This window comes from Tamandua tetradactyla, chromosome 21 (genome assembly GCF_023851605.1).
Source record: "Tamandua tetradactyla isolate mTamTet1 chromosome 21, mTamTet1.pri, whole genome shotgun sequence".
Lineage (NCBI taxonomy): Eukaryota > Metazoa > Chordata > Mammalia > Pilosa > Myrmecophagidae > Tamandua > Tamandua tetradactyla.
In genome coordinates this window covers 35,162,532-35,179,218 of record NC_135347.1, presented here as the reverse complement: position 1 = coordinate 35,179,218, position 16,687 = coordinate 35,162,532, and the positions used below count along the sequence as shown (strand labels likewise).

Here is a 16,687-nt window from a genome sequence, read left to right as displayed (position 1 = left end):
TTTCTTGCTTTAAATTTTGACTCTTCTTTTGCTAAATCTCTTATAAGCCCATCCTGTGTGTCTAGGATAGGGCCTAAACATTGAAAGAGGTCAACAGATATTTAAATAATGTTCATGGTTCAAATTTATCTGTAATTATCATGAAGTATCATAGATAATAAAAAAATATTTCCCGAGCTTAAATAAGTGAGTGTTATCAAAGTGACATTGTCGGTAACACAGATGACTCAAATAACTTCACAAGTTTCAGATTTTGGTGGGAAACCAAAAAAGCGAAGCCATCAGTGGCAGATTTTACTGACAGATAGATAACGTCAGTTAGAAACAAAAGCTAACATTTCATATTTTTACTTTTGTCTGTTCATGTCTACTGTGGCGTATACAGAATATATTCATAAATGTTTGCTGAATGAAGACAGTAAGCATAATTCCCTGCTAAGAATACAATTTATGGTAATTGTGGCAGCTTCAGATTTCAGTCACAGTTCCAGTTACTGCTTTCACATGTGATTGCATTTGGTGAAGAACAAAGCAGGATGATTTTGCTTTCAACCCATCAGTGCTCACATATTGGGGGCTTGTCTTGCTGCAGCCCAAACTGGTGGCTGTGTGAGGCCATGCTCAGTGCCTTGAGGTAGTTTCCTTAGGCACCACAAACCTGACAGAACCAGTCACCCTTCCACTCTCTGCCACTCAGAGCTCCTTGAGGGCAGGGCTGGGTCTGGTCTTCTCTGCATCTCTGGTGTCTATAGTGGTACATGGTTGTGGTATGAACATAGGAATGGTGAGGTAATTCATTGCTCTGCTTATTTAGAAATCCTGTATCTAGTCTTTATGTAGTGGAAAAGGTGGTGATAGTGAGTAGCGACGTAAAATAGAGCAGTAGTTGGTCAATTTACAATAGCTTCAAAAATATGTTCATAAAATATGATTCATCTCAAGTACTGTTTCGGATATTGTAAATCTTTAGAATGCCAACCTGTTCCACCAGATAAATAATATATATATAACCAAAGTTAAATATATTTTAAAAATAAGGTAATTTATGATTTTATTAACACCTTAGTATAATAGCATGTGGTTAAAAAGTTGTAATTCAATGCAAATATTAAAGTAAATGTTATCTACTTATAATATTAATAAACCATTGTACTATTTCAAAAATTAAAAAAAAACTACCATTACCAGTGGACTTAATTTTAACATCCTTCTAGTATTAATTACATTCAGAGCCAGGTGTATAAAGGTAGCCATTAATCAGCAACTTTTCTGAACAGACTGACCAGACACAACAGCTGGCAAAATCAGTGGGCTTGCTAACCAAATATGGCAGGGGGAAAAAGTAAGAGTGAAGGCATATCATCTAAAAAGGAATGGCAGTGGCTGGTGAAACGGTGGCTCAGTGGCAGAATTCTCGCCTCCATGCTGAAGACCTGGGTTTGATTCCCGGAGCCCGCCCATGCCAGACAAACAAACAAACAAATAATAAAAAGGAATGGCAGCATTGGGGCTTTATTTTTATTTTTGCTGCTTGTTTCAAGCTGAGAGTTAACTCTCCTTCCCAAGTACTTAGTAGTTTAGGGAAGGGTAGATGTGGGGAGCCTTTTCTGACCAGTTGAAATAGTGTACTAATTCCAAATACTGCTAATTTGGTTTTTCAGACCCAATCTTCTCCCCAGCTCCCCCCAAATAAAACAAATAAATACCAAGATATTTTCTGAATGCTTTGCTAAGTTTGGGAGTTAAAAAAAGAGAAAGAAAGAAAAAGCCACCTGGTATTCTTTAGGTTAATGACACGACTCTAAGAGTTTTATAACACCATTCAAGCCTTTAAAGTTGTGTCTGTGCCTTATTGGAAGGCACACATTTAAAACTTGTTTAGCTGGCTATTCTTTGTACATTCTTGGAAAAGTATATATGACTCAGTATTTCACATAAGACACTACATGGTACTTGTAGAAAATATCTTCTATTTTCAGTCTTAAAAATTATATACGCAAAACTAACTACTTTTTCCTAAAGCCTCTAGGATTGCTGAGTCTAAATGTAAGTAGTTAAACTATACGAATTTTTGAAACAGAATTTTCTCATACCAAATACTAAATTAATACTGGTGTCTGGAATCTGGTCACTGTGACAAAGTTAATATTATTTCTTATTGCCCTGGAGCAATCATTTTCTGAACATGGGTCTCTGAGGCTATAGGCAAGTCCACATTGCAAGGTTGCCACATATTAGCAGCTGTGGCCATTATCTGCTGCTGAAAACCTTGCCATTTCAGATTTCATCTGAATTAGAAACATACCACAGATCTACCATTATGTGTGCATGTGTGTGTATGGCTGCACAGACATAGTTCTTAACAGGCCTTCTAGAATTTGCAGACCTATCAACAGGATATAACATTTTGCACTATGAAAACCTTTGCTTAAAACACTGATTCATACTAATCAGAAATATACACATCAGTCTCGTTCTATAGAAGTTCTAAGTGGGGGGTTCTGGATAACTCTTACATCATTAATTCTTTGCTGATTATAGGTCAGTATGTGTTGGACTCAGATCCCTGAAGGCAGAAACCATGTCTCATCCATCCCTGTATCTTTGAACATTAAGCACCTAGCAAAGTATTTGACACCAGTTAAGAACTGAAAAAAAAGTTCAATGAATAAGGAATAAAGAGAACAATAAATTAACCTAATAGGACACTGATTAATTAAACTCTTGTGTATAGTTCATTGTGAAGAAAAATTGTCAGTAGATAATTTATATTTGCAGCAACTGTGATTACATGGAAATATTGAGTTAACTTGCTTCCAAGCCCCTTTCCTTTTCAAATTATGCAGCACAGCAGAGAGAACTAGTATGAAGACCTAGATTGTCTCTGCCTCGATCAGCTGTTTGACTTTAGACAAGTATAAAAATAGGGTTTCATTTAAAAAACATCACTGGAACATAAATCTTTGGAAAATTTTCACCTGCACCTTTCCAATATCTGGTTAAAGTGGAGGCATTTATTCTAATTTTTATTAAACTTAATTTGATGATAAAGAAGTAGCTTTTGGAAACCAGGTACATTAATCCACTGCACTCCTCTAAATGTTTTAATTTGAACACATCAATACTGTTACATATATGATTCTTACCAGCTACCTTTTCTATTATATATTGCTAGACTTTAGAAATTTATAACTCAAGTAAACCTTTAGGTATGTGTATCCTGGATATGGACTGGAATTGTGAGGATAATTGGTTGACCCATTTGTTTTTGTTTTTCTTAGAGAAGTTATGGGTTTATAGAAAAATCATGCATAAAATACAGATTCTCATTTAGCACCCCAATATTAATATCTTGTATTGGTTTGGGACATTTATTACAATTGATGAAATTGTACTACTACTATTGTCCATAGTTTAACTTAGGGTTCTATTTTATAATTGTACTATTTTTTATAATTGTACTATTGACTACTGTCCATAGTTTAACTTAGGGTTCACTGTATTGTTAAGTTCTATGGATTTATTTTTTATTCTGGTAGCACACGCATCCTAAAATCTCCCCTTTTAACATTCTAATATCGATGACATCATATAAAATCTGTACTTTTCTGGCTTATTTCACTCAACATGATGTCTTCAAAGTTCATCCATGTTGTGACATGTGTCAGAATTTCATTCTTTTATGGCTGTATGATATTCCACATGTGTGTGTATATACCACATTTTGTTTTTATCTGTTCACTGACTGATGGACACCTGGATTGCTTCCATCTTCTGGCAATTGTGAATAATGCCACTATGGATCACTGGTGTGGAATATCCGTTCAAGTCCCTGCATTCAATTCTTTTGGGTACAGAATTAGAAGTGGGATTGCTGGTCATTTGGTAATTCTACACTTAACTTTCTGAGGCTCTGCCAAATTGTCTTTCACAGTGGTTGCACCATTTTACATTGCCACCAGCAATGAATAAATGTTCTTACTGATCCACATCCTCCTCTCCAATACTTACAATTCTTTCTTTTTTTTTTTCTTAATGGTAGCCATTCTAATGAATGAGAAATGGTATCTCATTGTGGTTTTGATATGGTAATGATGTTGAGCATTCTTTCACGTGCTTTTTTGCCATATGGATATGCTCTCTGGAGAAATGACTAAACCTCTTGGCTACTTTTTAAAATAGGTTGTGTTTCTTTGAGGCGAAGGATTCCTTTATATATTTTGAATATTAAACCCTTATCAGCTATGATTCCCAAATATTTTCTCCCATTGTGTAGGCTGTCAGATTTTCACTGGGAATGCACTGAATCTTTAAAACACTTTGGGTATAAGTGATATCTTAATAATATTTAGTCTCCAATCCATGAACACAGATGTCCTTCCATTTATTTAGGTCTTCTTTTAGCAATGTTTTATAGTTTTCTGAGTTCAAGTCCTTTATATCTTTGGTTGGATTTATTCTTAGATATTTGATTCTTTTAGTTGCTGTTATAAATGGAATTTTTTCTTGACTTCTTCTGACTGCAAATTACTAATGTATAGAAATACTTCTGATTTTATGATGTTGATCTTGTACTCTGCCACTTTACTAAATTTATATATTCAAGCTTTGTTGTGGATTTTTCAGGTATTCCTGCATATAGAATCATGTGATCTGCAAATACGGAAAGTCTTACTTCTTGCTTTCCAATTTGGATGATTTTTCCTTTCTTGCTTAATTGCTCTGGCTAGAATTTCCAGTACAATACTGAATAACAGTGGTGACAATGGGTATCCTTGTCTTATTCCTGATCTTAGAAGGAAAGCTGTCAGTCTTTCACCATTGACTATGAGGTTAGCCATGGGTTTTTCATATACCATGAAAAGGAAGCTTCATGTTGAGGAAGTTTCCTTCTATTTCTTGTTTTCTAAATCCTTTTATCAAGAAGTGGTGCTGATTTTGCCAAATAGCTTTTCTGCGTCAACTGAGATGATCATGTGGGTTTTTTTCCCTCACTCTGTTAACATGATGTATTACATAAATTGCTTTTCTTATGTTGAACCACCCTTGCATACCCGGGATAAATCCTACTTGATCATTATGTACAATTCTTTGAATTTCCTGTTAGATTTGGTTTGTGAGTATTTTGTTCAGAATTTCTGAATCTACGTTCATAAGAGATATTATTCTGTAATTTTCTTTTCTTGTGGTATTTTTATCTGGCTTTGGTACAGGGGTGGTATGGGCCATGAAGAATTAATTCCATTCATTTTTTTAAAGATTCTTCAATTGTCTGGAAGCCTTTAAGCAGGATCAGAGTTAAATGTTTTGGTGATATTTGGGAAAATTCCTCTGTGAAGCCATCTGATCGTGGGCTTTTCTTTGTTGGGAATCCATCTAAAGGTCTGCCAATTTTATTGACATTTGCAGAGAACCAATTTTTGGTTGTGTTGATTCTCTCTATTGTCTTTTAATTCTTTATTTCTCCACTCTAGTCTGTGTTAATTTCCTTCCTTCTTACTTTGAGTTTAGTTTGCTCTTCTTTTTCTAGTTCTTCCAGTTTTGATGTTAGGTCTTTGATTTGAAATCTTTTTCATGTTTAATGTAAGCAGTCAGAGCTATAAATTTCTCTCTCTGTACTACCTTTGATGCATCCCATAAGTTTTGGTATGCTGTACTTTCATTTCCATTTGCCTTCAAGATATTTCCTAATTTCCCTTATGATTTCTTCTTTGAACCTTTAGTCGTATAAGGACATATTGTTTAATTCCCACATATTTGTGAATTTTCCACTTTTCCCTGTGTTATTGATTTCTAGCTTCATTCCACTTTGGTTGGAGAATATACATTGTAGGATTTCAAAATTTTTTAATTAACTAAGACTTATTTTACGACCTAATATATGGGCCTATCCTGGAGAATGATCCACAGGCACTTGAGAGGAATGTGTATTCTTTTGTTGTTAAGTGAAGTGTTCTGTTTTGTCGGTTAAGTCTAGTTGCTTGAGAGTAATCTTTCAAGTCCCGTGCTTCTTTTTTGATCTACCAACAAGCTGTTCTATGTGTTACTGAGAGTGGTGTGCTAAAGCCTCCTACTATTAATCATTAATTTCTCCCTTCAAATCTGTCAGTATTTGCTTCATATATTTTGGAGCTCAACTGTTAGGTACATATGTATTTATAATTATTTGTCTTCCATGTTGAATTGACCCCTTTACCAGTGTATAATAACCTTCTTGTCCCTTGTAACATTTTTTTACTTTTTTCTTTATTAGTACAGCTATCCCGCCTCTTGTTTTGTTATTACTTGCATGGTATATTTTATTCCATCTTTTCACTCTCCACCGACTCATGTCTTTGAATTTAAGTTGAGTCGCTTATAAACAGCATATAGTTGGGTCATGCTTTTTTATTCAATTTTCCAATCCCTGCTTTTTGATTGGAGAGTTTAATCTATTTACATACAAGGTCATTACTGATAATGTAGGACTTTATTCTGCCAGTTTGCCATTTAGTCCTTTTTACATCTTACCGTTCTTTTGGCTGTTGGTTTTTACAGTTAATGTCTACTTTCCTATTTATTTGATTTTTTGTATTGTACCATAATGAGTTTCTTCTCATTTTTATCTGGTTTTATTTTTCACATATTTTCTTTGTGGTAACCATGGAGTTAAAATTTATTATCCTAAATATGTAACAATCATATTTGATTTGGCCAACTTAACTTCAATACCATCCCAATATACTGTCCTTACACCCCTCTGTCTCCAACTTTTCTTATAAATTATATCCTTGAACAGTGCATGTCCATAACCACAGATTTCTCATTACATTTTATGCATTTGCATTTTAGCACCTTTAAGAAAAAGTGGAGTTAAACACCAAAAATTACAATAGAATAGTATTGGCATTTATATTTATTCAAATGGTGACTTTTATCAGAAGTCTTTATTTCTCTATGCCACTTTGAACCACTGTCTAGTGCTCTTTCCTTCAGGCTGAAGAACTCCCTTCAGAACCGACTGTTAGGCAGGTATAGTGGTAATGAACTCCCTCAGCTTTTGTTTACTTGGGAATGTTTTATTCTTTATCTGTTTGAAAGAAAGTCTCATCTGTTATAAAATTCTTGGTTGGCAATTGTTTTCTTTCATCAGTTTAAATATTTTAATGCACAGCCTTCTTGCCTCCATGGTTTCTGATGAGAAATTGGAACTTAATCTAACTGGGGCTCCCTTGGACATAAAATTTTGCTTTTCTCTTGCTGCTTTGTGTACGTTCTCCTTGCCCTTTGCATTTGACAGTTTGATTATTATGTGGCAGGACTTTTTTTCTTCAAGTTTATTCTGTGCGGTGTTCTCTGGGCTTTATGGATGTGCTGGAAAGTGCAATTTACTGTTATTTACTGTAATTTAACAGCTTCCTCCTCTCACTCTTGCCTGGACACTGTACAGTGATCTGCTGGACTCTGGGATTTCAAAAGTTGTTTTAGAGAGTTCCTGTCTGTTTAATAGTTATTCTGGTGAAGGGACTGATTCCTGGAGCTTCCTACTCTAACATCTTTCCCTGGATGACCCATTCTTCAGACTAACAAGACATTCTTGGGTAGTATAATCAACTCATGATATTTATGAATTTAGAAGTAAAAATCAATTGCTCCCATAGATATTTCCTCATCTTTCTGAATTGGGAAATTGTCTTTGATAGCCATCCAATTTTCTAAGGACCTCCGTCCACTAAGGGAGAGGAGTAGAATGAAATGAAATGCTTTTATGCTATAAAAGCTGCCACCCAACTGTGAATGATAAAATCCAGGCAACCAGCAGTTTGCAAAAATTTCACTCATTAACAGCATATTGCTATACTTTGTTTAAAGTTCCAGTCGGCATTTATTTAGAAGAAATTTTCTACCTAAGAGAACATGTACAAGCACAAAAGTAAACATGCTTATAAGCTAACCTGCCAAGACCCAAATTCTGGCCTTCCAAAGACATTACCAAGGGAAAAAGTATCCTATAATTAGTAACAAGGAACAGCATAATCATGCAGTGCTGGCTTGGGTCTCATCAGGGAAATGGGAAATAATTTTAACACTGCAGGTTCGTTTGACAAATACATTTTAACAACGGTTCAACTGTGCTTCAAATGTGCCTATATGTTATACTATTGTGAAAGTTATTGTACATTTTTCAATCAGGTTTGATATAAAGACTCTAAATGTGTTAAGGATTTGTTAAGAAAGGATTTGCCAAGTTCTTTCCAGGAAAACTTTTAAGGTTTCTAAAATACAATTATACTAAAAATGACTAAAATTTCCCATTAAGGAAAATCCTCTTTTGTGGGAAACATAAATTTAAACCTTCCAAATTAAAGCTGTAAACACTTTCCACATAGGAAATCTCTGTAAGCATACTTCTGGAGAGGTTTTAATGCATTCAGCACAGGCAATGTTAAATCATCATGGCTCTCAAGAAAGATAGAGGAGCACTATACAGAAGACCCTCACATTTGTGGTTCTGCGTATTCCCTGTGGGTTGTGCCAACCCACTCTCTCCCCGTAATGACTCTTTGTTTTACTAAGTCCCAAAGGGCTGAGGAGAGCTCTGCAAAGGGGTGGGGAGATAAAATGCAGCTGCAGACTTTGAAACAATGCTGAGTCCATATTTTGTTTCCAGTTAGAATAATGAAAAAAAAAATAATGAAAAGGGGATTGGGATGGAGGTTGAGAAGCAGTACCCAGAATAAGCAAGGGAGGGCCAAACATCTCTCATCTCTAGCAACCCCTCCCCAATCTACTCTATCAAATCCAATAACCATTCATTTAACAAGCTTATCTGTTAAAATTCAAATACTCACTAAAATTTACAGCTATCAGCTATTTATATATAAATTATATTTATCACCAAACAGCACTCTGGCAAGAAATGGAGCAAGAAAGATGAAAAGTGAGTTGGGCAGGAGAGCTGTGGAGGAGATGGCAGAATTCAGAAATGGAAGCCCAAGGCCTCGATGTAAACTGCCTGCTCTGTGATTGTTCTTAGTGTCTGGGGGTAACTGGTATGCCAGGAAAGACATACTCCTAAGATTCCTAAAACCTGCAATGTCTGAAATGAGAATTTACAATTCTGCACATATTGGTTTCCCATAATTCACTCTTACAATCTAGGCTGAAGTGAGTCCTCTACTCCTATTTCCCTTGCCCTAGTGTCCCAACTGGGAGAAAGAAGCAACCCCAGAATGAGGTAGCAGCCCTACAGCTGCCAGTGAGAGAAAAACAGCTCAGACCTTACTCTCCTTCCCTAGGTCTTGGCCTCTCCTCCCAAATAATTCTTTACTAAAAATCCACCGAGTCCTCCAGACCCATTAACTCAGGCTTGCATCTTTCACATCCCTTTAGAGATTGATGTCATTAAAATTTGCAAGAAAACTCAAGAAGTCTCAAGCAGACAACCAAAACCAACTCAAATACAGAATTAGCACATACTAAAGACTGCCTAAAAACCGACAAAGCAAAATCCAGAATGCTTGTTTCAATTAGGATCCCATTCATGAATACTCAGTTGCTAAGGGAAAAAAAAGGACTTCATTGTAAAGCTGTCACGTAGAAGGCAAACCTCTGACATCCACACAAACATCTTCAAGTTAATATTACACCACAGATTTAGAAGTGCTCTTAGTTCATGTTGAATGATATAACTAACCTCTTTACTCTTGAAATGTTTTCAAGTTATAAAGCTTAGAAAGATTTTATTTATTTACATTGACACAGTTCCATTCTATGACATAACTAGTCAAGAATTCACTGTATGTAGATTTCTAATAATCAGGAGCATCAACCTTGCCTCTCAGCTTGCCTTTTTCATATAGCTCTAAAATCCATTTATGGATTTTCCTAATCTCCATACAACAAGCAGTACATAAAACAAATAGAGAAATGCGTAGTAATTTAAGTGAGGGAATCAAAAAAGAATGATCGAAACTATTGTTATTTTATTAATAGTAGATAGCAATAGTAACGAAATATTACATGAGTTCTATAAATTTATCATCTATTATAAAAACAAAATTCATTTTTTTAGGAGTCATCACTTATAATGTTTTTAAATGCAGCAATAAATTAGACACTTTTATTCTGTACACTAGAAAAATGCAATTTTCTCTATACATATCAATTAAAAAATTTTAGTGCAGTTAAAAAAATTAAGTAAGCAGGCAGCAAAATCTTACTAATAATAATCACAAAATCATACATGCCTGAAATTAGTAATTCCTTATGGATATTTAACTGTTGCAAACAAAATATTATTCTCACATATCTTCTTTTTCTTTAATACCAGTACCTCTTTTTTAAAAATTTTTTTATTAATAAACTCAATCAACATATAATACGAACATTCTTAACATGAACATTCCATACTTGGTGTGCAATCAATGGCTTACAATATCATCACATAGTTGTATATTCATCACCATGATCATTTCTTAGAACATTTACATCACTCCAGAAAAAGAAATAAAAAGAAAAAAGGAAAAACTCATAAATACCATATCCCTTACCCCTCACTCTCATTGACCACTAGTATTTCCTTCTACCCAATTTATTTTAACACTTGTTCCTCCTATTATTTATTTATTTTTGATCCATATTTTTTACTCATCTCTTCATACCATAGATAAAAGGAGCATCAGAACAAGGTTTGCACAATCACACAGTCACTTGCAAAAGCTATACAATCATTTTAAAGAAATATGGCTACTGGAGCACAGCTCTAAAGTTTCAGGCACCTCCCTCTAGCCTCTCTAATACACCTTAAACTAAAAAGGGCTTATCTATATAATGCATAAGAATAACCTCCAGGATAACTTCTTGACTCTATTTGAAATCTCTCAGCCACTGACTTTTTATTTTGTCTCATTTCTCTCTTCCCCCTTTCAGTAGAGAAGGCTTTCTCAATCCCTTGATGTTGAGTCCCAGCTCATTCTAGGATTTCTGTCCCACATTGCCCTGGAGGTTTACATCCCTGGGAGTCATGTCCCATGTAGAAGGGGGTAGCGCAGTGAGTTTGCTGGTTGTGTTGGCTGAGAGGACACATCTGAGCAACAAAAGAGGTTCTCTGGGGGTGACTCGTAGGCCTAATTTTAAGTAGGCTTAGGCTCTCCTTTGCAGGGATATGTTTCAAATGAACAAACCCAAGATTGAGTGTTCGGCCTATTGATTTTGTTGTCCTCACTGCTTGTATTCTCACAATATCTTGATGTATGTTATACCTCAATAAAAAAGATTCAAAGTGTAAATACCCGTGATTTGAAATAAACACAAACCAAAACTTTCAAAATCAAAGTGTATCTTATTTTTTAAAGAAATTAAAAGAAGATAATTCATATGTCTTAATCAAAGATGTCATTTATATGTAGTCACAAAGTTCACAAAATATGACTGACATTATTAAATTAAAAGGCACAGGTAAAAAAACAAATTAAAAAGTTAAATGTAATAGTATGAAAGATAAGAAAGATATTTTCGTGCTAAATTCATAAGAGTACTTACCCCTTGGAGCCCTTGGAACTGAATTGAAGGTCGAAAAGGAATTAAATTCTATTAAAAGAAACAGAAGAAACAAACAGTTAAACTTTGGATACTGTGATAAAGAACTGATTGTTTGAAGTTTAAATCTGTGCATTTGGTCAGCACTACAGTCTATGGAAACATACTTTCACTATATAATTACTTTTACATATGTCATTATATTATGATGCCTTGATAAACAGTATCACACTGTTTTAAGTTTCTCCGAATCAAACAAGTGAAATGTTGTTCTAGGCAGTGTAGCAAATCATGTTTTTGAAAATGACTGGCATGATTTGGTATAAAATGATTAGTACCCTAATTGAATTTTACATTAAAAATATATATTCTTGCTTAGTTTCCTGATATCTTTTTTGTGGGGGTAAAGGAAAGGAAGCAATACTTGGTAGAACTCTGCCAAAATATCAGGATGCTAGAAATACAAAATTAAAATGTTTGAGAATGAACTGCAGCTCTCCATTTTCTTAAATTGTTTTAAGAGATTGGTTTTCAGTTGAGGGTAAAACAGGTTACCAAATTTTTCAAAAGATTCTTACCAAGAGAATATAATTTCTAGAACAATGTTTTGTTATGAGCTTTTCCTCTTTATAACTTCAATATTTTATCAGAGTTCTGCATTTAGAAGAAAAGCTATAATTATAAATATCTGCTATAGTTTTAGGTATGATTTTCTATATCCAAAATTACCAGTATGTTCTTCCGTACGAATACTTTTCCAAATTGGAAACAGAAATTCATAAGGAAATCAGATTTAGATAATGTTTCTTAGAAACATATCAGCCTATAAACTGTTCTTCATATCCTCATATCCAAGTCCAAATGCACAAAAACAAAAACAATGGTTTCTGGTTCTTATTTCTACACAAATAAAAATACAGATATATCTGTATGCTCCCCCCCTTAGTCACAGCTCATTACCTACTTCCCAAAAACTTCTCAGCAGATTCAAAAATTTACTAATGAAGATTACAAAAACCAAAGAGGGAAAGAAAAAGCAAGTTCTTCTTTAAAAGATAGCATGATCATAAAATAAAATAACATTTATCATTCCATTACTTATAAAATGGATATACAACTTTTAATGGATAATAATATTATTGTTCTACCATAATAAAAAAGACTAACTCTAGACTTATCAGCAGAATCAAACTACTTCAATGTGACAAATTCACTTGTCAGCATGGGAAAAGTGAGTTTAAAATAAAGATAAAAAGATAGTGCTTGAAGCTTAAAAACTCAGTTTTTAGCAGTGATCCATTCTAATTAATGGTCTTTTGTGAAAATATTATATAGGTTAACCTTCTTTAGTGGGGGAAAACCCCATCCCAAACTACCTTTGATGGCTAATGAAGTAATGAAACTTTGTTTGCAGGAGCCCTGGGGGGCTTTTTTCCTGTGGTAGAAGGGTGACTCTGGCAAGTTAGGTGACAATGATTTTAAGTTCCAGCTTTCACAATATCTCAGTCAATCCTGTTTCCTGAATCTCCCTTCAAATAAAAAAACACAAAGCATCTGCTCCACAGCTGGTTATACTTTCCTACTTGCCACTCAAAGACTGTATTCAGCTTATCAATAGCATTTGAAATTCTCTCTCCATTAAGACCATCATCTCTTCTTGATCATATAAATGTAAACTTTTCTCAATTTTCAAATTGGTGATCTCTTCATTGGACATCGCCTCTTCCTTATAGTTATAGACAATAGTTCTTCATGTGCAACCTCCCATCTCTTTGGATCATGCCTTTTATTTCAAAAGTCAGTGCTTTCCTCTTTCTAGATCTACTTCCTCTAGGAGGCTCATAGTACCTGTTTGGCGATGACACCAAAACTATTCTCCATTCCTCAACTACTTTCCACTGCCTATTGGACATTTTGCATTAGAAGTTCTTCACCAGCAAAACAGGGCAAATGCTAACTCCCCATCTCCCCCATATCTCCTCAAACCAAACTGGTACCTCTTCACTACTTTCCTGGCAATGGCACATTTCTCTTAATTCTCCAGGCTCACAAACTAAGATTTAATTTACAGTCTCGTCTGCCCCTGGTCCCTCCCTACCCTCAACCCCATTCTGTTAGTTAATAACATGTCACCAGAATCACAGAATTGAGAAGAGACATTAGAGGTAATACAAATTAATGCTCACCTACCTGGCCTCGACAACCCTTGCAGGCCATGTTTCCCATTAATATCAAGCTGGAAGACTCAGTCTTCCTATTTTACCACGCTGCTTTTCTTCTACTACCTTGTGTTTCACACATATTTGACACAAGAACCTTGGCACCCAATCCTTCAGGTCAGACTTTATAGTCCAGCTGGGGAGAATTTGAGAATGATTAAATACTAGGCTGAGTACTATTGGGAGGTACAGTAGGAATTATCAAAAAGGAGAAAAGAGAATAGATTATAATAGATACTAGAAAAGTCAAAGTCCTTATGGAAAAGGGTGAATCTTGAGCAACAATTTAGAAAAGACAATCTCCAGAGGATAGGAAATGACCTGAGCGGAAAAGCAAGTAGACAAGAATGAGCACTGTGTGGGTAGAAGGCAGGCCTGTGTGCATGTGTGCAGACTACTTTCACACTTGAAATACAGTAAAGGAAGAGAACCGGTCTTGGAGACTCCTACCCAATCTTTCCTTCTCCTCACAAGCTGTTCTCATTTTAAATTTCTATATGTTAAAGAACAGGGCAGTAATTCAAATTTGACATCAGGATTTCATCACTGTTCAAAAGATTTATCACTTTTGAGTAAGGCACTCTGCCTTACTCCCCTTTATTATGACCTCCCTATCCCCCAATATTTTGGACGGCCTTTTAAGTCTGGCCTTAGAATAAACAACTGTAAGCTCTTCTAATATTGTGAATAAGAAGGTGAGTAGCTGAAAGAAGTGTTTCACTTGTAGTCACATGTACGAGGGATTGGGGTAGGGCAAGGACTAGGGCAAAGGATTAGAGAACAGTTCTAGGGGATGCTTTAGAAATACTCTGGAGTTGCTGATAAAGGCTCACATTAGTGTGACTATATCTGGAGCAAACAGAAGGTAGACGTAGCAGACATTCCCAAGAAAGAATGATAAGATGTGGTGAAAGTGTGAATATCAGGCACCAATGAGAAATGAAGTGAAGAGGGCTACAAGGCTCACCAACTCAGGTCAATTTGGCAGACTCCCTTCAAATCAAGCTCTTAGTCTTTACTTTGAGAGTCCCTGGCCCATTTCAGGCCCTAATCACCTCACACACAGATAAAGGCCTTCCTTTTATTCCTTTCCATTGCTGATCCTGGTTCAAATAGCTTTCTCAGACACCACTCTCGGTATGTCACATAAGCCAGAGTGGATTTCTTCTCACTGTCTAAAAAAACAAAGTAAACAGAACCTCCATCTACAGGATGAACCAATTTCATTATCCACTACCTCCCTATGTAGCTTAGCCACGTTAACCATTTTTTATTTGTTCTGAGAATACTTTCCCCTCTATTTCTGCCTCTTTGCTGTTTCTTCAACCTGGCACACCTTCCCAAACACTATTTTCCCAAGCCATACTTATCACTCATTTAACAGTCAAGCTCAAGATTAATTTCTTCAGCTAGGCCTTCCTTTGACTAAACCAGGAGTCAAAGACTCAGTGTCTTCATAGACCCAGGGCAGGTAAATGTGGGAAGAGGCCAGGTATAAAGCAACAAGGAATGCTGAGTACCTGCAGACTGAATGCCCAACAGAAAAGATGCAAATTTTTAAAAAGGTTAAACCTTTTCCTAGCCAAATAAAACACTGCTGCCACATTTGCTTATCCTGAACTATGTTCATTTTATCTTAGTGTCTACTGTTCTGTTATACCAGCATGTATTTTTTCATAGGTTGCCTTGTTCCTAGTTGCTCCAATACATTAAAGTCTTATATATAATCTACAAGGTACATACATAATTTAGAAGCATTTATTTACATTGTGCTCAGGCTCCAAGAGGTAGAGTACATTGCTCAGGTTCACAAAACTAGTGTTTGGCTAACTGGACCTTAAATTCAGCCCTCTGAATTCCAAATATACTACTTTTTCCTTATACTTTCCTTCTAATAGGTTACCCACTTGGTAGTAAACATTTAAAAGACCTTAAATACCCATTCACTTCTGGTATTTTGTTTCCAACAAAAATGAATTTAATAAAATTGTTATACTTTCCAAAGTTCAGTTTCTGATTAAATAAAAAAGGATTATGTATAATAAAAGAATTTTGCATTGTTTTTCATTAAAAAATAATAAAAACCTCATCCATCAAATACTTGTGCTCACTGTTACTGAAAAACTCTTTTAAGATATCTGACAATCTAGAAAAATACTTGAAATAACTCAAATGCTTTACTGATTTTAATCCCAATTTTAGACAGGAAGATATTATTAGACTATAATTCCTGAATGTTTTAAAAATGCAGCAGGAGGAGACAGCTAGAACTTTACATTACGTATACATCTGACCACTGCCTTAATGGGAGAATTATCAGGAGTAATAAATTCTAAAAGTAAATGTCTCAAGCATGTTATTTTTTTGTCCTAATGTTTTTTAGCCTAAGTTTAACTGCACAAACATGACCTCAACTCATATCTTAATTTAAAAAAAAGTCAATTTTAAAAGACAATATAACTGTAAGTGGCCAAATATGACATAGTACGATTTAAAATGTTTAAGTTACTAAGTACACTCTCCCGAGGAAATGAGTTTCCACAGGGCTTCAATGTTTGATTTTTAGCTTTAATTTAATACTTGCACCAAGTAGCTCTTTTGAAAATCAGCAACTCTAGGGTTGAAATGAACAGTATCTGAACTATAAGTAAGATAGTGATCTGATATCTATATCCAGCCAAGAAACACAAAAGCAGACTGGAATTGGTTGTTAAATATTTTAACAATCTGATAAAGATTTGGTTAAATTCTGAACAGTTTCACTGTTTTAGAGTTCTATTTCTTATAAAAAATGTAGGATATTCTTAAGTGAAGAATAGAAGTGTAGGCAACACTAAAACACTCATATTTGGTTATACACCTGACATCTGCCATTACAAACCAATACTACTGCAACAAAAACTGCTCTATGAACAAAGAAATCCATGTCACTTACTTCAAGGGACTAT

At 35.0% G+C, this 16,687-nt stretch overlaps 1 protein-coding gene across 2 annotated transcripts in view; it reads right to left on the bottom strand.

Annotated features, from left to right (window-relative positions):
• The window catches only part of ELL2 (elongation factor for RNA polymerase II 2), a 77,904-nt gene that overhangs the window by 47,998 nt on the left and 13,219 nt on the right, over nt 1-16,687 (bottom strand). For both annotated transcript variants that reach the window (XM_077139108.1, XM_077139109.1), the window contains exon 2: nt 11,524-11,571. In XM_077139108.1, coding sequence (XP_076995223.1) covers nt 11,524-11,571 — 48 coding nt within the window. The remainder of the gene's footprint in view (nt 1-11,523; nt 11,572-16,687) is intronic.